The sequence below is a fragment of the Anolis sagrei genome, chromosome X (assembly GCF_037176765.1).
Source record: "Anolis sagrei isolate rAnoSag1 chromosome X, rAnoSag1.mat, whole genome shotgun sequence".
NCBI classification, from domain to species: domain Eukaryota; kingdom Metazoa; phylum Chordata; class Lepidosauria; order Squamata; family Dactyloidae; genus Anolis; species Anolis sagrei.
Genome location: NC_090034.1, coordinates 100067759 through 100090356, shown reverse-complemented (window position 1 = coordinate 100090356; position 22598 = coordinate 100067759). Strand labels below are relative to the sequence as shown.

At 45.2% G+C, this 22598-nt stretch overlaps 1 protein-coding gene across 2 annotated transcripts in view; it reads right to left on the bottom strand.

Moving 5' to 3' along the window:
- Positions 1-213: 213 nt before the first annotated feature.
- The window catches only part of LOC132780191 (sodium/calcium exchanger 2), a 144751-nt gene continuing 122366 nt past the window's right edge, over positions 214-22598 (bottom strand). Inside the window, exons 5-8 of one of the 2 annotated variants that reach the window (XM_060783763.2) lie at positions 15105-15226; positions 12840-12939; positions 4146-4421; positions 214-2810 (exon numbers count right to left, since the gene is read on the bottom strand). In XM_060783763.2, coding sequence (XP_060639746.2) covers positions 2434-2810; positions 4146-4421; positions 12840-12939; positions 15105-15226 — 875 coding nt within the window. In that variant the 3' untranslated portion in view covers positions 214-2433. Of the gene's footprint in view, positions 2811-4145; positions 4422-12839; positions 12940-15104; positions 15230-22598 lie in introns of both variants that reach the window. The other variant, XM_060783762.2, reaches the window with a different exon arrangement.

The window sequence follows — 22598 nt, the reverse complement described above, 5'->3', positions numbered from 1 at the left end:
ACAACTCGCATATGTCAAGGTCTATTTTCCCCCAAGAGCGCCTCAAGAGCGCCCCTGGGCAAAATCAACTATATTGCAAATGCTTACTTTGCATAATGGGTTGAGCCGCCTCTGTATATACATATAGAATGTCTCTGTATCCATAATATCTTTTGATAACATGGTGTCCCTAACAGAATATTTTCTGATCAGGGACCTCAATTTGTGGCATAATTCTGAAAAGTGCTGTTCTGTTTATTAAATACATGAGCATACTCTCCTTTTGTTCACCATCCACAGAAAGACAACAAGTTGGACTGCTGAAATCATGTATAAAGAAGGGCCTTGCATATTAGACAACCTTCGAGCAGCAGCACAACTCCTCCAAGCTACAATCTTTGTCTGAATATGCCCACAATTTCAAATAAAAAGGTACCCTTCGTCTACAAATGATGGCTTCCATTGTTGCTCCATCACCAAACACTGAAGTCACTTGGTCTGGGTGCTTTGCCTTCTCCTGACCCTTCATGATATATAGTTGCTCCACTTCTTATATCTCCTGACTGCTGTTGGCTGTACTTCCTTTAACTGTATCTACAAGTGATTCGGGGTGAAGGCTGATGTTCAATTTTTTTGTTCTCACAAGCAAGCAGAGAAGCTTGTTTACTTGTAGAAAAAGGTCTGACAGAACAGGGAATCAAAACACCCAGTAGCTGACTTTAACACAAGTCTAGACAAAACGTTTGCTCCAGAGAGAGAAAAAATCAGCTGCCTGGGGAGAGAAAATGAGGGAGAAAAATCAGATAAACCATGTGGTCTTGAGTCAATATCCTCGACTCTTGTCCAAGTCTCATGTTATGTCATTATAAGAGGACATCCATCACATTTTAACACTTGCAGCAAATTTGCAGGCTCGGTTCCTACATTTGGCTTAAGGGTCTTTTCTCCTTTCTGAGCACATCAAGGGGGAAAAAAACCAGATTGGATTGGATGGATTATATGGAACTTCCCGTACTGATGTCACCAATCCCATGAAATAGGAGTTTCCCAAATCCTTACTCATTCCATGTGTGATACTCATACAACAGAGCAGAGAAAAAACATTAAATTTTTGGACTCTAAACCTCAAATTCTCCCAACGAGGACGACCAGTGTTAGTCCAAAAACACCCACTTTTCCAAGAGTAACCAACTTACAGGGAAAATACCCCCAAGTTTTCTTCCTAAAGAGGATATAGTTCTTACAAGGGGTAGGAAGGGAGAGACAAAGACATCCTATGGAAGGAGCAGAAAGGCCACCACACTAAATGCTGGGGGAAATTAAAAAAGGGAGGGTGTTTTCCTCCATTAATAAAGGGTACAGACAATTAATTGAACATCTTTCATGTCACAGAGAGCAAAGCAAGAGTTAAAAGCGTTAAAACGGTTGTTCCAACCAAAGTCACTGCTCATGTGCACAACCTCACCAAAACAAACAAAACAAAACCCAGGAAACATTTTGCCTTGTCCATCCATCTGTCCATCCGCCCACCTTCAGAAATTCCAGAATTGGGGCTGCGTTGAGTTCAAAGTTCTTTCCTTTTTGATGCATCGACCTTGAGCAAGATGGAGCCGGTCGCTGGTCCCTTCGACTTGAATGTAACCCCAACTCAGTTTTTTTTAAATCACAAGAAGACAATTGAAAATGTCAAATATTAAAAGAGAGAGAGATAGAGAAAGAGAAGAGAAGAAAATGGCAAAACTCCATCACGTCACTGCTATGGGAAGTCCACCTCCCACCCCGCATATGCCTCTCCGAGCTCAATAAGAGAAGGACGAGGCTGATCATAAGTAAACATTTGAAGGAGAGAACCTCAGTGTCCCTCTGCTTTCGTGGTTCTAGGTGTCGTCAAAAGATAGAACCATTGAAGGTGACTTAGCAGACATATTAGAGGGTCCTTTGGTCAGGATGGGCAACAACCAGGGGTTAAAACATCACCCCGGCCCATCCTTCTTGGCTTGCACATTTGGTCCGATGTGAGAGAGAGGCCCTCGTGACAGTCAGATCAGAAGGGAGAACATTGGAACAATGGAGGAAATGCCAATAACAATGTGGTGCAGGAGGGCTGTTGTTAGATGCATCAAATCAGGTGTCATTTTGGGCGACATGATGAATGAGAGACCGCTGAGACTCCCCCGTCACGGTCTTGCGAGGCAAATTCAGGGCCATGGCTTTCTGAATGGAGTCTTTCTGCCCATTGTGCAGTCTTCCTCTTTACCTGGAGAGCAAGAGGAAGCTTAGAGGTGCAGAGAGAAGGCAATTTTTGTCTCACAGGTATGGAAGTTTCAAATGGAAAGAAAGGATGCTCGGGAAGCTGGGGTGGGAAGGAGCGATCCTTTGGCGAAGAGGCCTTCCCGTATCCAGAGTTTTTTTTTTCTCTTGTGTCCTGGTCCACACCATGGATGGGTGGTTCCCTCAGAAGCCCTTGATGTGGCAGTATGCTTCAAGGCTGGCAAAGAGGATGTAGAGGAACCAAAGGCCCAGGAAGAGGCAGACGGTGAGGATTTTGGCGGTTCGGGGTCCCCCCAGCTCCCCTCCTATGTGCGGCCGGCGGCGGTACATGAGGACGCTGATGCAAACAAAGGCGAAGATGGTGAAGAGGGTGACGGAGAAGGCCAAAGTGCCCGTCTGCACCTCAAAGTTTTTGCCTTTGAAGGCCCAGTAAATGGCGGCCACGGACCAGGCCACGCCGATGCCGAGGAAGACGTTGACCGCATTGCTGCCCGTCACGTTGCCGATGGATGCATCGGCGCACTGGTCCTGGAGGGCAGCCACTTTGCTGGCAAAGGTGTCTGTGGAGAGAGGAGAGACACAAGGAGGAGATGTGAGAAAAGGCAGGAAACCCTGAGGGCGGAGAAGGACTTCCAGGGAAACAACTAGATGCCTTTTCCAACCTCAAATGTGGGGGACTGTCTGTTAAGTGGTCCCCTGCTTTTGATCCTCTAATGTTGATGTCTGCAACTCCCACCATTCCTATCTGGCAGTCATTCAGGATGATGGAACTTGTACGCCAATCAGGGGAAGATGCCCATTTTCTCATCTAGCATAATTTCACACTTGCTGTTGTTCCAGGCCTTCGAGTCAACTTTGACTTATAGAAAGCCCTATCCTACAATTTTGAGGAGGTTGACCATTGCCCAAAGGGAGCCTCAGCACCTAGTATAACCTGGTAGTCTTCTTATCATCCTTACCAGGTCTGATCATGCTTAAATTCTGAGATCAGGCATCTTCAAGGAGTTAGGGTATCCCAAGTAGAGAGGAGTAAAAAGTAAAGGTTAAAGCAGGCCCATAGCCAGGATTTCGTTTGGGGGGGGGGGGGGCTAAAAAATTTCAGGGGGGGTTCGGGGGGGCTGAGCTTCGGGGGGGGCTGAGTCTGAGTGAAAGAGGGTCTAGCCTAGCAAACCTTTTGTATCATTACCCCAATACCCCCATGCATATGGGATATATTGAGTATGGTGATCAGATCATGATATGAATAAACATAACAGTTTAAATAATGCACCAGTAAGGCCTTTTCGCGAACCACCATGAAAATTGGGGGGGGGGGGGGCTGAAGCCCCCCAAGCCCCTCCCCCTGGCTACATGCCTGGGTAAAGGTATCCCTTTCACATTAAGTCTAGCCATGTCTGACTCTGGGTGTCCAAAATGGCGCTTATCTCAATTTCTAAGCCAAAAAACCATCATTGTCCATAGACACCTCCAAGGTCATGTGTCCAGCATGACTGCATGGAGCGTCGTTACCTTCCCACCAAAGCAGTACCTATTGAACTACTCACATTTGCATGTTTTCAAACTGCTAGGTTGGTAGAAGCTGGGGCTAACACTGGGAGCTCACTCCACTCTCCAGATTTGAACTGCCAACCTTTCAGTCAGCAAGTTCAGCAGCTCAGAGGTGTAACTCATTGCGTCACCAGGGGCAGAGGGGAGTAGTGGTGGTTAAATTAATTGTCAATTCATCCCTCTTCCTACATCCCCAATCTGCCCTGAGGGGTGGGGGGGGGGGGGGGAGGAAAAAGTTACTTTTTACAAACCACAACAATAGTCGGCATTCCACATTTTCAAGGTTAACTTTTGTAAACAGAGCTTTACAACCTTTAAGCTATCCCAATATGGATGGTTTGTCATACCCGGAATGGATGTGCCCAGGGCCACAAAGACAACAGCGTTGACGGTGTCCTTGAGGCCGACGGTGCAGCCAAAGTGGGAGGCCAAGTCTCCGATGAGGGCGGTCAGAAGCCCAATGACCAGGATGCTGACACTGAAGCAGGCCCAGCCATTCCAGTATTCGGTGGGTGGCACGCAGGCAAACAGGACCTTCCAGAAGACGGTGAGGAAGTGCATTACATAGTCGAAGCAGGAGGGCAGCCGTTCCTCGCGCCCATCTTCCTCATCTTCCTCATCGCCTAGGAAAGGGACAAGCCTGGATCAGAGACTGGTGATGATGTCAACAGATGCAGTGCTTTCATAGAAATAGCCTAATAAGGTTGCCAACTGACATATACAGGCAGTCCCCGAGTTACAAACATCCAGCTTACAAATGACTCATAGTTAAGAAAATGTACCTGATCCGACTTCTATAACAAACCTACAGAACCTATCTTGTTCATAACTTGGGGACTGCCTGCACAGGCATAATTTAATGTTACTGTCGTCCACATTGTCAGAGGCTTCCTTAACTAGTCTTCTTTGTCACAGATTTATTTTAGCATGTGCCTTCATGAAAATCAACTCAGCTCTTCAGATATATAAACCCAATTTTCCTAGTTTCCATCAGAACTCACAACGTCAGGAGAGAATACTTCTAGAGTATGGCCATGATGTGGAGATATAGATATTTATACATATATTGTATATACATTACAAGCACTGAAATGTAGAAAAAAATCAAGTTCTCTCTGTATTAGGAAGCCAAGCTGACAGGACTAAAGGGATGCGGAAGGATCTGTGTCCAAAGCACAGGCAAGAGGAGGGTGAACATACCAGGAGGGGGGAGATAAGAAAGGCCTGGCACAAATAGAGGTAAAAAGTGAGGAGTTTCTCTCCCTCCCTCCTCACAGGTCAAAAGTAGGCCTCTTGATGGATCTAAGCTGAATCCTATCTCTAACTTGCTGTAAGCTGCTTTAGAAAAAATATATAGACATGCCCCTTGCATGTAGAAGGTATAATTTGATATTTCTATGATGCTAAAGTTATGTAGTGGTTATATTACATATGTAGAAGTGTGACAGTGCGAGTGGCACCACCTATATGTAAAACTGTAAGTTGCAGGATTTAAACTGTTGTATCATGCCTGATTTTCCCTTTTTACCCTGTAAAGGTACAGTTGGGTTGATTGGTTTTTATAGCTGTCAATCAATGTTGTTTGCACCAGTTGAATTGCCCCTCCTGCTCAATTGTTTGGCCCCACCTCTTCCTAGAGAGCAGGACAGTGTTTCCTTTTCCATTCCACCATCAAACTTTCTATCAGATTGACATGAGAGAGAGACTTGGCTCTGAAGCCCTTGATTAAGTTACCTCTCAGCACCAATTCTGAGGTTTTTGCCCTTGAGACATGCTTCATGTTCAGATCAACCTGGATGACGTTGAGAAGTCTCAAGCGCTTTCAAACCAGTTCTTTGGCACCAGAGGAAGGCTTTGTGCCTTCAAAATATAGGCCATTGGAATTGGGGTTGTGATTATTCTGATATTCACAGCCATTGAGAAAGAGGAACCTGGAAAAGCTTCTCAGCTGCAAAATTCCTTGGACCTAAACTTGGCACAGAGACTGTAATGTATATTTCCTTTACCCCCCTTTGAAAGTTCCAATTATTGCTTTAAAGGGATAACTCTTTGTGAACAATAAAAACCTATTTTGAGTTATCTACAGTGTTTTGGTCCTTGGGAGTTCCAGTTTTCCTAAAGGAGGGCAAGAAGCAATCCCCTGGGGGAAAGATGTCACGTCCATGTCTCTTTCACTAAGAGTTATAGCCCCAGGCACGATGGCACAAGAAGCATGTTTCTTTGTTTGCCTGCATTTGAAGATGTATAAAAGGGAAAGTCAACGCCTTTATCCTCACTCTGGTTGGCTTTTGGACGTAATTCCATGCCAGAGTCTCAGCTGAAAATAAACATACTTTTCTGCTTCCGAGAAAGGATCGCTCTTGGTATTATCTCTCCTATCTACTGCTACAGCCATACAGTCTGGAAAAGCTACTACAATCCAGCCACTCCAGCCATGAAAGCCTTTGACAATACATTGGACTCTGGGTGGCTTACATTTGGGACAAAATGTCCACAGAACATCAAAACAAAACAATCCATTAAAAACAAAAACCGATTAAAATAAAGCATAGCAAAGCAGAACAATAAAATAAAACACAATTAAATAAAATGTAAGGGTATAAAACAGCAGCATTAAAACTCACTCAAACAATACACAACAAATACCTATAACCAGAATACTAAGATGGGCATGGTCAGGGTATAACGAGGACTGGGCATGGGATAGTGCAAAACAGCATAGTATAGGGCCGGGGACTGGAAGAAGTGCAGAGAACAGAGTACTATCTGGAGTGCTAGGGGCTGGGCATTTGTAAGTAGGGACTAGTCATTCTCAAATGCTTGTTGGAACATCCAGGATTTCAGATCCCTATGAAAGGAGGACAGTGAAGGGACTAGCCTAATCTCCCTGGGGAGGGTGTTCCAAAGTTGGGGGCCACCACCGAGAAGGCCCTCTCCCACATCCCCAACCGCTGTGCTTGTGATGGTGGTGGGAGCAAGAGGAGGGTCTCCTTGGCAGATCTTACACCCCACACCAGTTCATAGGGGGAGATGCGGTCACGAAGATACATAGGGCTTTGTAGGTAATAACCTGCACCTTGAATTGGAACTGGAAAGAGCAGCAGCCAGTGGAGGTGCTTTAATAGGGGTGTCATCCATAGGGTTACCAAGGTGCTTGTTTATAAAGCTATTGTCCTCCCAACCCTGCTATATGCCTGCGATATGTGGACTGTCTACAGACGTCACATGCAACTCCTGGAACGATTCCATCAGTGCTGCCTCGGAAAATCCTGCAAATGTCTTGGGAAGACAAGCGGACAAACGTCAGCATGCTGGAAGAAGCAAAGACCACCAGGATTGAAGTGATGGTCCTCCGCCATCAACTCTACTGGACCAGCCACGTTGTCCGGATGCCCAACCACCGTCTCCCAAAGCAGTTGCTCTACTCCAAACTCATGAACGGAAAACAGAATGTTGGTGGACAGGAAAAGAGATTTACAGATGGGCTCAAAGCCAACCTTAAAAACTCTGGCATAGACACTGAGAACTGGGAAGCCCTGGCCCTTGAGCGCTCAAACTGGAGGTCAGCTGTGACCAGCAGTGCTGCAGAATTTGAAGAGGCACGAATGGAGGATGAAAGAGAAAAACGTGCCAAGAGGAAGGTGGGTCAAGCCAACCCCGTCCGGTACCGCCTTCTACCTGGAAACCAATGCCCTAACTGTGGGAGAAGATGCAGGTCAAGAATAGGACTCCACAGCCACCTACGGATCCACAATACTGATCCTGGAAGACTATCCGAAGGATCGCCTAAGTAAGTAAGTAAGTAAGCATGCGCTCCCTACAACCATCTCCAGCCTGGCAACCGACTTTTGCACCAATCACAGTTTCTCCAGCAATCTTCAAAGGCAGCCCCACATATTCCCCGCTCCCAAAAGATAAAATAGGGAGAAGAGAGTACCCAGAATGGAACAGAGCTTCTAACATTTGGGGTTTTGGCCAGCAGAGGGTGCAACTGCCATAGCGCATGATGTAGAGGAGATCTATGCTGTTGATTCCACAGCATTCCAACATTAACCTCTTTTTCTACTTCTAAAGCAATGGTTCTCAACCTTCCTAATGCCGCGACCCCTTAATACAGTTCCTCATGTTGTGATGACCCCCAACTATAACATTATTTTCATTGATACTTCATAACTGTTATGAATCGTAATGTAAATATTTGATATGCAGGATGTATTTTCAATCACTGGACCAAATTGGGCACAAATACCTAATTTGCCAAAATTTGAATACTGGTGGGGTTGGGCGGGATTGATTTTGTCATTTGGGAGTTGTTATTGCTGGGATTTATAGTTCACCTACAATCAAAGAGCATTCGGAACTACACCAACGGTAGAATTGAACTAATTTTGGCACACAGAGCTCCCATGACCAACAGAAAATACTGGGAAGTGTTTGGTAGGCATTGACTTTGAGTTTTGGAGTTGTAGTTCACCTACATCCAGAGAGCACCGTGAACTCAAACAATGATGGATCTGGACTAAACTTGGCATGAATATTCAATATGCCCAAATGTGAACACTGGTGAAGTTTGGGGGAAATAGACCTTGACATTTGGTCATTGAAGGTGCTGGGATGTATAGTTCACCTACAATCAAAGAGCATTCTGAACTACACCAATGACAGAACTGGGCCAAATTTCCCACAGAGAACCCCCAAGACCAACAGAAAATACTGTGTTTTCTGATGGTCTTTTGTGAGCCCTTTGAGTCTCTCCTGGAATACTGCCTTCCTCTTATCTTATGTTACACACAAATGTGGTCTGTTCAGTAGTGGAGATTCAGAACTGTGGCCTACAATGCTGAGGCTAAGATCCAACTTGGCTCAAGGTTTAGGGTACAATCCCCAGATTGATTAATTAATTAGTTAAAAATAGTATTACATAGTGTAATCGGAAAAGGGGAAACCCTGCACTAGAACTACTGTGCTGTTCATATGATGCATTTTTCCATTCAAACATGCATGCTTTCCATGGAAATCTGGAGGCAGTGATGAAGAATTCAATGAAGCTCAAAAGCTGGCCAACATAAAATAAAGGCAGTATTCTGGGCACTGCAGTTGAGGGGAGATGCTGACTCTAAGCTGGAATGTGTCCAAAGAAGGGTGACTAAAATGATCAAGGGTCTGGAGAACAAGCCCTATGAGGAGCGGCTTAAAGAGATGTGCATATTTAGCCTGCAGAAGAGAAGACAGAGAGGAGACATGATGAGGGCCATGGATCAAGCACCATGGATCAAGCAGGTGAACCTGCTAGGACTTTGAGATTGTCTGGGGAGGCACTGCTCTCTATCCCACCTGCATCACAAACACGTTAGGTGGGGATGAGAGACAGGGCCTTCTCATTGGTGGTCCCTTGGCTATGGAACACCCTTCCTGAGGACATTAGATTGCCCTCCTCCCTCTTAACATTTTGGAAAAGAGTCAAGACTTGGTTGTTTGAGCAAGAGTTTGAAAATACAAGGTAAAAGACATAGGAATTGGAACGACTGGATGACGAGAATGGGACAATGTTTATTATTAAGAGATGCAAATGATCTATGTTTTAATATTCTTGTTGTGATTTTATATTGTGTGTTAATGTTTTTAAATGTTTTATGGTTTTTGGGGGCATTGAATTGTTGCCCTGAGGGCTGAGAAGGGCGGTATACAAATAAATAAATGATAGGGAGGAGGGATCAAGCTTGTTTTCCACTGCCATGGACACGAGAACGCGGAACAATGGCTTCAAACTACAGGAAAGAAAGGAGATTCCATCTGAACCTAAGGAAGAACTTCTTAACTGTGAGAGCTGTTCAGCAGTGGAACTCTCTGCCCCTGAGTGTGGTTGAGACTCCTTCTTTGGAGGCTTTTAAACAGAGGCTGGATGGCCATCTGTCGGGCGTGCTTTGACTGCAATTTTCTTGCTTCTTGGCAGGGGGTTGGACTGGATGGTCCATGAGGTCTCTTCCAACTCAAGGATTCTATGATTCATGTGTGGCAGGGCAGTAAAATTTGATAATCATCAATGTAGAAGTTCAACATCTTTTTGCTCAAAGCTGACACCATTAGACCTACAAGTGGGCTGTCACCTAGAATAGGGGGTTACAGCTCTTTGGGTGCCCCCCCCCCAAATTGCCATTTATTATTTTGTGGGCAAATTGTAACCTCCAGCATCTCCAAACTGCACGGCCATTGTTGCAAAGCTTGAGAGCCTGAAATGGTTGAACTCAAGAAGGAGGGAATTAAGTATTCAGCTGACTCTTGGCCTTTTCCTCCCTTTCAGCAGCGCATAAGGAGGAGGGTTGTGCGAAAATGATGATGATTTGTTCTCTCTTCCCCTGATGCAGCTGGATTGCGACGCACCTGGCAAAACAGTGGGGAAATTGCAGAATGATGCAAAACCTGCATCTCTAGAGGGAGGAATCCATAGCTCTCAAAAACCCATTTTCCTCCCATTGCGAAATCTCAAGTGAAGACAAGCACCAAACAGCCTGTGTGTGGGCAGGGCTGCTGCAAATTCATCGTTGCTGTGAAGCACTTAGCTAACACATCCAGCCCTCTGGATAGAATATATGCTAGAGAAATCGCAGTAACATTGTGGAGTATGACGGTAGAGAAGTCCATAAGCACTACTCTTTCATATTGTCAAAGGCTTTCATGGCTGGAATCGCTAGGTTGTTGTGAGTTTTCTGGGCTTTATGCCTATGTTCCAGAAGCATTCTCTCCTAATGTTTCGCCTGCATCTATGGCAGGCATCCTCAGAGCTTGTGAAGGAAAAAAACTTGTATTCTAGTATTTAAAAACTCTAAAACTATAACAATAAATAAAGAACAACACTCAAAAAATAGGGGAGCTCCAGACAAGAAACAATCAGGGACAGTTAATCACCTCTCAACAAAGGATTCCCCCAGGCAGTAAGAAACCACATCTTGAAACTGTCAGGGCATTAAATTCTAATCAAGGTGGCCAATTGAAACATTTAGAATCATAGAATCAAAGAGTTGGAAGAGACCTCATGGGACATCCAGTCCAACCCCCTGCCAAGAAGCAGGAATATTGCATTCAAATCACCCCTGACAGATGGCCATCCAGCCTCTGTTTAAAAGCTTCCAAAGAAGGAGCCTCCACCACACTCCAGGACAGAGAGTTCCACTGCTGAACGGCTCTCACAGTCAGGGAGTTTTTCCTCATGTTCAGATGGAATCTCCTATCCGGTAGTTTGAAGCCATTGTTCCACGTCCTAGTCTCCAGGGAAGCAGAAAACAAGTTTGCTCCCTCCTCCCTGTGGCTTCCTCTCACATATTTATACATGGCTATCATATCTCCTCTCAGCCTTCTCTTCTTCAGGCTAAACATGCCCAGCTCTTTAAGCTGCTCCTCATAGGGCTTGTTCTCCAGACCCTTTATCATTTTAGTCGCCCTCCTCTGGACACATTCCAGCTTGTCAATATCTCTCTTGAATTGTGGTGCCCAGAATTGGACACAATATTCCAGGTGTGGTCTAACCAAAGCGGAATAGAGCATGGGGAGCATGACTTCCCCAGATCTAGACACTATGCTCCTATTGATGCAGGCCAAAATCCCATTGCCTTATTTTGTCACCACATCACATTGTTGGCACATGTTTAACTTGCTGTCCACGAGGACTCCAAGATCTTTTTCACACGTACTGCTCTCGAGCCAGGCACTGTCCCCCATTCCATATCTTTGCAGTTGTCTGTCTTGTCAGCGTATAATGACATTAAATGTTTGCCATTTACCATTTACACCTACCTCAAACAGACAAGAGTTCTTTCTCCCACCCTGGACATTCTACAGATATAGTAAAGGTAAAGTCCAGTCATGTCCGACTGGGGGTTGGTGCTCATCTCCATTTCTAAGCCAAAGGGCCGGTGTTGTCCGTATACACCTCCAAGGTGATGTGGCCAGCATGATTGCATGGAGCGCCGTTACCTTCCCGCTGGAGAGGTACCTATTGATATACTCACATTTGCATGCTTTTGAACTGCTAGGTTGGCAGAAGCTGGGGCTGACAGCGGGAGCTCATGCCGCTCCCTGGATTCGAACCTGCGGCCTTTTGGTCAACAAGTTCAGCGGCTCAATCCTTTAATCCACTGAGCCACTGACATAAACCCGATTTTCCTAGTTTCCAACAGACCTCACAACCTCTGAGAATGCCTGCCATAGATGCAGGAGAAATATCAGGAGAGAATGCTTCAGAAACATGGTCATACAGCCCAGAAAACTCACAACAACCCACTACTCTTTTAAGCTGTGTTTTCCTTAGCAGGGACCTCAATGTATCTTGGCTGCATCAGAGCTTGGGTAAAGGGAGGGCTTCATTTTGGGACTACAAGTCCAAGAATCCCCATCAAACTGGACTGCTGGTTTTTACAACAATAGTGAAGGCTAGCCAGGGCAGTCGTACTCCAAAACCAATACTTTTCCAAGTCCTGGAGAGGGCTCACCTTGTCAAGGCCACCACAACATTCAAGAGCTTCTGGGGCTGAGATCAACCCAGCTGGAATATCAAACTGCTCTGGGTTTCAGCCCACACATTAATGGGCCAGGCCGTAGCACAGCTGGTTAATCCCTAGCAGCCAGAAATCACTGCTGACTGGAAGGCGGCAAGTTCAAAGCCCGAGTTGGGTTTGAGCTCCCAATTGTTAACAGCCCAGCTTACTGTTCACCTAAGCAGTTTGAAAACAGCTGAGCTGTAAGTAGAGAAATTAGGGACTCCTTAAAGTGGGTAAGTTAATTTACAACACCATAAAAAATGCCAGAGATCAAAGAACAAGGAGGAAATACTATGATCAAAGGCTCGGCGTCATAGTGGATGAAGTGACAGCTCCCCCCTGTGGCCAGAATCAAGCAACCTCCAGGAGCCAACATTGAAAAAAATGAATTACCTCTATCTTTCTGCATGTCTTGTATGTTGAAAAACAGCATCGAATGTTTGCCGTGTATGTGTGCACTGTGATCCACCCTCAGTCCCCTGTACCTGTGCTGATTGGACCCTGTACCTGCGCTGACGGTGATGGCCTCGAGAAACTGCTCCCTCCAGGAGTGTGTGCCGATCACCAACGCCAGGTTCGTCTTCTTTATCAGCTTGTCCACTGTGTTCTGCAGAAGAGGAAGATACAAACAAGATACAACTGAGACTGTTATGCCTTCTAAGGCTGAAACAGAAAGTACACGGTGAGACTATATCAGGAATGGGCAAACTTCAGACCTCCAGGGATTTTGGACTTCAACTCCCACCATTCCTAACAGCCTCAGGCCCCTTCCTAAAGGGCCTGAGGCTATTCGTAATAGTGGGAGATGAAGTCCAAAACCTTTGGAGGGATGCAATTTGCCATACCTGGACCATATCCTAGAGAAAAAAATAACTAATTTGGGCTTTACTCTCTCACTGCCCAGAAACATGAGAAAATAAGATACTATTTAGGCCTGGTTAAGGAATGACTTCTGCAGAGAGGTCGCCTTGGAGAATGACCTAAGCTAGACAGGAAGACTGTGTCCCTGTTGGGTCTCCAGGACCCCTCAGAAGCTTTTGATATCATTGACCAATGTACCTTCTGGTTTGTCTTACTGAGATGGGATTGTCATTGTCTTACAGTGGCTCTGGTCCTAACAGCAGGATCTCACCCCAATCCCTGGATTTGAACCGCCAACCTTTCAGTCAACAAGTTCAGCAGCTCAGCAGTTTAACCCACTGCACCACCGGGGGCTCCATATATATATTGTCAGAAGCTGGGGCTAACAGTGAGAGCTCACCCCACTCCCTGGATTCAAACTGCCAACCGTTCGGTCAGCAAGTTCAGCAGGTCAGCGGTTTAACCCACTGTGGCACCGGGGGCTCCATATATATATTCTCAGAAGCTGAGACTAACAGCGAGAGCTCACCCCACTCCCTGGATTCGAACTGCCAACCTTTCGGTCAGCAAGTTCAGCAGCTCAGCGGTTTAACCCACTGCACCACGGGGGCTCCATATATATATTGTCAGAAGCTGGGGCTAACAGTGAGATCTCATCCTACTCCCTGAATTCGAACTGCCAACTTTTCGGTCAGCAAGTTCAGCAGCTCAGCGGTTTAACCCACTGCACCACCGGGGGCTCCATATATATATTGTCAGAAGCTGAGACTAACAGCGAGAGCTCACCCCACTCCCTGGATTCGAACTGTCAACCTTTCAGTCAGCAAGTTCAGCAGCTCAGCGGTTTAACCCACTGCACCACCAGGGGCTCCATATATATATTGTCAGATGCTGGGGCTAACAGCGAGAGCTCACCCCACTCCCTGGATTTGAACTGCCAACCTTTCGGTCAGCAAGTTCAGCAGCTCAGCGGTTTAACCCACTGCACCACCAGGGGCTCCATATATATATTGTCAGAAGCTGAGACTAACAGCGAGAGCTCACCCCACTTCCTGGATTCGAACTGCCAACCTTTTGGTCAGCAAGTTCAGCAGCTCAGCAGTTTAACCCACTGTACCACCGGGGGCTCCATATATATATATATATATTCCTTCCTTCTTTCCTTCCTTCCTCTCTCTCATGTTGAGCCACACTCTTCCACCGTTTGCCACTCAATGACGGAAGCTTTTGATGAATGGTAATTTCCATCCTTTACCAACCAGTGTTAGCACTTTCATTTGCTTGCCATTCAATCATGACAGCTCTGCCCTTTAAAAGTCACAAACAATGACCTCCATCATTTGCTACACAAGGAGGGTACCTTCTATCTTTTGCCACCATCTCCATCCCTTGCCATCTGCATCATTTGCCACAGAGTGAGCACAGTTAGCATTGCTTCATGTTCCAATGCATGTTGCCTCCGTCCCTTTCCAATCCTGGAGAGTAGACCCCACCCTTTGCTCTGTAGTGATGGCAGCTTGCATTGCTTGCCATTCGTTGGCAATGGAAGAGGAGGATTGTGGCCCAGCATGAGCCACATTCTTTCTTTCTTGCCTGCAGTCAGCTAGCTTTCCAAATCCCATTCCTCCTTTTGATGTGGTGAATGGCACAATCTCTATTGTGCACATTGCTTGCTTTCATTCCTTGCACTTCTAAAGTATGCAAGCAGGAGACTGGGGCGAAGTGTGGATGGCGGAATAGCAGATGAATGCATATTGCCAACCTCTTGCCTGGTGCACTGCTGCAAACCTAAACCGTTGCTATTGTTGTTAACCACTCTGATTGATGCTGAATCTATGAAGGAAGACCTCCAAGTTGTCCTATCCTCAACTTCCCTGCTCAACTCTTGGAACCAGATGCTGCTCTCCTTACCTTGAAATCATAGGATTCCTCAATGATGACTTCCAGGCGGGCGTTTTCCCCAAGGATGGGCTTTCCCATCTCCGCAATCCGCCGGGCCTCTTCCTCTTCAGCAGAGAGCTTTTTGTCTGCATCTACTGATTTAGGGAAAGCACAGCATGAACCACAACAAAGACTTCTCCTGACCGAGATGATACAACCATAATTCGTAGACCAGTAGTTCCCAACCTTCCTAATGCTCCTCATGTTGTGGTGACTCCCAACCATCACATTATTTTGTTGCTACTTCATAACTGTAATTTTGCTACTGTTATGAACCGTAATGTAAATATTTGATATGCAGGATGTATTTTTATTCACTGGACCAAATTTGACACAAATACCCCATACGCCCCAATTAGGGGAGAATTGATTTTGTCATTTGGGAGTTGTAGTTGCTGGGATGTATAGTTCACCTACAATCAAAGAGCATTCTGAACTCCACCAACAATGGAATTAAACCAATCTTGGCACACAGAACTTCCATGACCAACAGAAAATGCTGGAAGAGTTTGGTAGGCATTGACCTTGAGTTTGGGAGTTGTAGTTCACATACATCCAGAGAGCACTGTGGACTCAAGCAATGATGGATCTGGACTCAATCAATGATGGATATTGAATACTCAATATGCCCAAATGTGAATACTGTTGAAGTTTGGGGAAAATAGACCTTGACATTTGGGAGTTGTAGTTGCTGTGACTTATAGTTCACCTACAATTAAAAAGTATTTTGAACTCCACCAAATTTCCCACAGAACCCCCATAACTAACAGAAAATACTGTGTTTTCTGATGGTCTTTGGTGACCCCTCTGACAACCCCTCTGGGCGCCCGACCCCCAGGTTGAGAAACACTGCTATAATGGATTTGATAGTTGGGGATACAGGTGCAAGCTGAAAATTTCAGTGTACCACTTGCAAAACAAGGAGAAAGGGGCCACTCCCTGCTCCCCGATGACCTATTTTTCTGCATGCAAGGAGAGAAACTCCCCCCAGCTGGAAACTGAACTAGAACAGATAAGATCAACCTGTCATTCTGCAGGCGGGATACTATCTATGGGCAATTGCTTCCTAAATGAAAATTCATGGTCTGAGGTTTCCCAGAGGAAGAATTGTGTTACATAGGACTGGGAGCCAGCTGTGACCTGAATATCTCATGTCGCAGGGGAAGTCAGCAACTGGCTCCATTGCACAGATGCTGTATATCCTTGGCCATTTCTTAAGCTGCATCAGGCGCCCAATTCTGAGCCTTAGGAATAAGGAGGCACTAAGAATACCTTTGCTGAAATCTCAACTGTTCAGTTAGAATGCTCTTCCTCAGAAGATGTTGTATCAAAGGTCTACGACAGCATTTCTCAATCTGAGGGTTGGGACCCCTGGGTGGGGGGCATGAGGGGGTGTCAAAGGGGTCACCAAAGACCATAAAAAACACAGTATTTTCTGTTGGTCATGGGAGTTCTGTGTGGGAAGTTTAGCCCAATTCTATCATTGGTGGGGTTCAGAATGCTCTTTGATTGAACTATAAATCCCAGCAACTACAACTCCCAAATGTCAAGGTCTATTTTTCCCAAACTCCACCAGTGTTCACATTTGGGTATATTGAGTATTCATGCCAAGTTTGGTCCAGATCCATCACTGTTTGAGTACACAGTGCTCTCTGGATGTAGGTGAACTACAACTCCCAAACTTAAGGTCAATGCCCACTAAACCCTTCCAGTATTTTCTGTTGGACTTGGGAGTTCTGTGTGCCAGGTTTGGTTCAATTCCATCGTTGGTGGAGTTCAGAATGCTCTTTGATTATAGGTGAACTATACATCCCAGCAACTACAACTCCCAAACGGCAAAATCAACACACACCCCAACCCCACAGGTATTCAAATTTGGGCATATCAGGTATTTGTGCCAAATTTGGTCCAGTGAATGAAAATTCATCCTGCATATCAGAGATTTACATGACGATTAATAACAGTACCAAAATTATAGTTATGAAGTAGCAACTAAAATAATTTTATGGTTCGGGGTCACCACAGCGTAAGGAACTGTATTAAGGGGTTGTGGAATTAGGAAGGCTGAGAAACACTACATTATAGTAAAGGTAAAGGTTTTTCCGTGACATTAAGTCCAGTCGTGTCTGACTGGTGGTTGGTGTTCATCTCTATTTCTAAACTGAAGAGCCAGCATTGTCCATAGACTCCTCCAAGGTCATAGGGCCAGCATGACTGCATTGAGTGCCGTTACCTTCCCATAGAAGCGGTACCTATTGATCTACTAAATTTTTACATGTTTTGGAACTGCTAGGTTGGCAGAAGCTGGGGCTTACAACAGGAGCTCACCCTGCTCCCCAGATTTGAACTGCCAACCTTTTCATCAGCAAGTTCAGCAGTTCAGTGGTTTAATCCACTGCATCACGGGGGCTCCCATTATAATCTGTACCATTTAATGTTGGTAATCTTCTAAACTGGCTGTTTCGCCTTCTTTTGAGTGCCCAGAGTTGGACCTCTTTCAGTTCACCTTCTTTGCCTCTGGGTCCCTTTCAGTTCAAGAATACTCAGCTTATGCTTATTTTTTTTACCCTCTGATACCAACATAGATCCCACCAGTCCTTGTTGATACAATATGCTCAGATTGCAAGGCAACGTATCGTTGTTGTGTGTCTTCGAGATGTTTCCGACTTATCCTGACCCTAAGGAAAATCTATTTGTGGGGTTTTCTGGGTCTGAAAGTGTGTGTCTTGCTCCAATGCATTTTCACTGAGCAGGGAATTGAAATCTGTTCTCCAGAGGTATAGCCCAATACTCAAACCACAACACCATGACAACAACTCACAAATTAAAAACTGGAAATGTGGCCAAGGAACATTAAAATATGGCCTAGATGGCAAAAGGTATCAGTGAAGAAGAACACACAAACTAGGAGGTACTGCTGCAATTTGCTTTTGCCTGATCCTACTGGAAAGTCCGTGTCCTTTCTTCTCTCTCTGTGCTGAGTTAATACAGTGTAAACTACTTTTGCACTTCGCACTCAGTTTGGATCAGTTGAAGCAAGTTAAGGATCAAGGGAGAAAGAATGAAAAGAGAAACCAGGACGTTTTAGAAGACCTGAAAAGTGGAGTGGCAGAGGATTGATTGAGACCCCTTCTACACTGCCATATAAATCCAGATTATCTGCTTTGAACTGGATAATATGGCAGTGTAAACTCTAATAATCCAGTTCAAAGCAGATAATGTGGATTATCTGCTTTGATAATCTGGATAATATATCAGTGTAGAAGGGGCCTGAGACTGACCCTGCCAAACTGGGACGTATTCAGTTCAATGCTATATAAGGAGAGTTACATAGGTGGAGTCCTTTCATATGATACTAAATCTTGTTAGTCCCAACTACAGTAGAGCCATTCAATCAATTGGATTTTCTGATATATTGGTCCACCATTAAGCAATTGATGGAGTGGATCTACTCTACTTGGGACTCTCTCCCTCTTTCCCCTTCCTTTCTTCCTTCTTTCTCTCTTTGCTCCTTTTCTCCCTCCTTCCATTTCCTCCCTCCCTTTTGTCCTTCCTTCTCTCTTTCCTTCCTCCTTCCCTTCCTTCCTTCCTTCCTTCCTTCCTTCCTTCCTTCCTTCCTTCCTTCCTTCCTTCCTTCCACCCTTCCTTTCCACACTTTTGTCATTCCTTCCCTCTCTCGCTCTTTCTCCTTCCTTCCTTCCTTCCTTCCTTCCTTCCTTCCTTCCTTCCTTCCTTCGTCATTCCCTCCTTCTCTCTTACCTCCTTCCCTTCCCTCCCTTTTTGTCAATCCCTTCATTTCTTTCCTCCCTTTTGTCCTTCCTTCTCTCTTTCCTTCCTCCTTCTCTTTCCTTCCTTCCACCCTTCCTTTCCACACTTTTGTCATTCCTTCCTTCTCTCTCTCTTTCTCCTTCCTTCCTTCCTTCCTTCTGTCATTTCTTCCTTCTCTCTTTCCTCCTTCCCTTCCCTCCCTCTTTCTCACTCTATTTCCTCCCTCCCTTTTGTCCGTCCGTCCTTCCTTCCTTCCTTCCTTCCTTCCTTCCTTCCTTCCATCCATCCCTTCCATCCTTCCTTCCCTTTTGTCTTTCCACCCTTCCTTATTTCCTCCCTCCTTCCCTCTCTCCCTCTTTCTCCTTCCATCCTTGCCTTCCTCCCTTTCATCCTTCCTTCTCTCATTCCTTCCTCCTCCCCTTCCTTTCCTTTTGTCTTCCACCCTTCCCTCTTTCCTCCCTCCTTCCCTCTTTCTCTTTCCATCCTTCCCTTCCTCCCTTTCAACCTTCCTTCCTTCTCTCTTTCCTTCCTCCTTCCCTTTCTTCCTTCAATCACCAGGCAGCCAGTCCTCCTAGCAGGGAGTGCTAGCACATGGCCCTCAAATTAGGAAGTTTGCCATTGCCTGATTTAAACTATAGCATTCTAAAAAGCATTTTGTTGTTTATTTGTTGCACTGTTTGGCCAGTAGTTCACTGTGTTTCTCAATGGGTTTTTTGTTGTTGTTGTTCTGTTAGTTGTTGTGTTGTTATTTGCCATCAGGTCAAATATGGTGACTTGGAATGAGAGCCCTCCAGAATAAAATCCTCAAGTCTTGCAAATTTGGTACTGCGACTTCCCTGATTGAATCAAGGTTGTTTAGTCCTTAATGTCATTTAATCACGTCACCTGTAGTTTAGTTTAGTTTTCCTACTCGTTGCCTTCCACTTTCCCAAGCATTTGGGGTCTTTATGCCGTGTTTTTACAACTCAGGATTGCGGCCAATGCTAATGCACATTCTTGGACGAGGATTCACTCTTTGTCAGCACATTTAGTATTACCTCTTTCTTCACCGGGATTGCAGAAACGGCTACTGCGCATTCCCCGTGACACAATGGGACAATAAAGCAGGCATGTTGGCTGATATGCAGTTTGTATAAAGATAGCTAGTGCAGTTTAGTGTGCTTCTTCTATGTAATTATGACGGTGAGGATTTAACACACTGCAAATATAATGTCAGATGTATTGTCGAACGCTTTCATGGCCAGAATCACTGGGATGTTGGAGTTTTCTGGGCTGTATGGCTATGTTCCAGAAGCATTCTCTCCTGACGTTTCACCTGTATCTATGGCAGGCATCCTCAGAGGTTGTGAGGTCTGTTGGAAACTAGGAAAATGGGGTTTTATGTATATATGGAATAAACTCAATTTTCCTAGTTTCCAACAGACCTCATAGAATAATAGAATCATAGAGCTGGAAGAGACCTCATGGGCCATCCAGTCCAACCCCATTTTTCCAAGAAGCAGGAAAATTGCATTCAAAGCACCCCTGACAGATGGCCAATGCCATCCAGCCTCTGTTTAAAAGCCTTCAAAGAAGGAGCCTCCACCACACTCCCGGGCAAAGAGTTCCACTGCTGAACAGCTCTCACAGTCAGGAAGTTCTTCCTAATGTTCAGATGGAATTTCCTTTCTTGTAGTTTGAAGCCATTGTTCCGCGTCCTGGTCTCCAGGAAAGCAGAAAACAAGCTTACTCCTTCCTCCCTATAATGTCCTCTCACATATTTATACATGGCTATCATATCTCCTCTCAGCCTTCTCTTCTTCAGGCTAAACATTCCCAGCTCTTTAAGCCACTCCTCATTGGGCTTGTTCTCCAGACCATTGATCATTTTAGTGGCCCTCCTCTGGACACATTCCAGCTTGTCAACATCTCCCTTCAAATTCGGTGCCCAGAAGTGAACACAGTATTCCAGCTGGACACATTCCAGCTCTTCAGCTGTGGTGCCCAGAATTCAACCTCTGAGTGTACCTGCCATAGATGCAGTCGAAATGTCAGGAGAGAGTGCTTCTGGAACATGGCCATACAGCCCGGAAAACACACAACAATCCAATAATGTCAGATATTAACCTATGACTCTGGAAAGAATGCAAAGAGACTCCGGTGTTGGTCTGACTATCTGTCCCTTTCTCTCTATTTCTCGCATACACACAGTTCTACCTCTACCTGTATTTTTAAGCCCACAGAAAAGAAATCTGCCTTCTCCAGACCAACCTCTCCATCTCCAATTCATATCAATGTCCCTGCAATCCCTTGATTCTCTCGCAGGTGAGAATCACCTCCATCCCTTTTCATCTCCGCCTCTTCTCAACTGCATAGGTTTTCTCCCACACGCTCCCTCTCTTCCCCCGCACACATGCGGCTAATGTGCCTGTGTGCGCACACTTTCTCCCACGCACTTTCTCTCTCTCTCTCTCTCTCTCTCTCTCTCTCTCTCTCTCCGATGGCATTCCCTCGCCCCCGCACACATGGCACTCCTTTGCCTGGGCACAGATGTGGCGCAGAAGGCTGCCCCTCTTCTGTTTGCAGGGCTCCCTTTTCCTCCTCCTGTCTATAAGCAGGGAGCACCCATTCTTATGAGGATGTCCTATTGTTTTAAGATCCCCTTTCCACCAGAGATGTGTTTCTTTCTCGCACTCCAGCAAGGAGGTGTGAAGACAACACATATGTTCCTTCTCTCTCTCTTCTCTCTCATCATGTTTTCATTGCATACAACTCCATTCCTGCAAGGAAGGCCTGTGGTTTCATAATAGGATTGCTATGGAGGTGTCTTTCTTTCTCATACACAAGTGGGGAGGTGTGAACCAAATACATATGCACTTTCTTACTTTCTTTCACAAGCACACATACACACAGAGAGATGTCTCTAGTGTTTCCCAATATTTTGGGAAACAATGTTTTGGGACAATACATCCAACAGGACTGGGTTGTGGCACAACTGGTTGGGAGCCAGCTGCATTAAAATTACTACTGACTGAAGGTCATGAGTAATCCCGGGTCGGAGTAAGCTCCCAACTATTTGTCTAGCTTGCTGTCAACCTTTGTAGCCCAAAAGACAGTTGCATCTGTCAAGAAGGAAATTTAGGTACCGCTTATGCAGGGAGGCTAATTTAACTAATTTACAATGTCATAAAAATCTCCAACAGCGTGCAAAAGAATGAGGAAGTACTCCATCTGTGTCACAAGTGGATGGCAAAGCGACAGTTCCCCCGGTGGCTGGAATTCGAGCATACCGTCACAAAGCTGGAAAGTTAAATAACCTCTGTGTATCTGTCTATATATGTTGTGTGTCTATGGCATTGAATGTTTGCCGTGTATATGTGCATTGTGGTTCACCCTGAGTCCCCTGAGAAGGGCAGAATATAAATACTGTAAATAAATCATAAATAATAATTTTACCTTGTTCACGTCAGCATATTTTCAATTTTAATCTATTACATTTGGCTCGGCCATTTTTAAAATTGTTTATGTCACTATTGATTGTTTTTTGTTTATGTGATTTATATGATTTGTATTTTATTGATTGTTTATTGATGTTGTGTTTATTGATGTTTTGTTTGATGTGCTTTGGGCTTGGCCTCATGTAAGCCGCACCGAGTCCCTTGGGGAGATGGTAGCGGGGTACAAATAAAGTTTATTATTATTATATAAATAAATAAC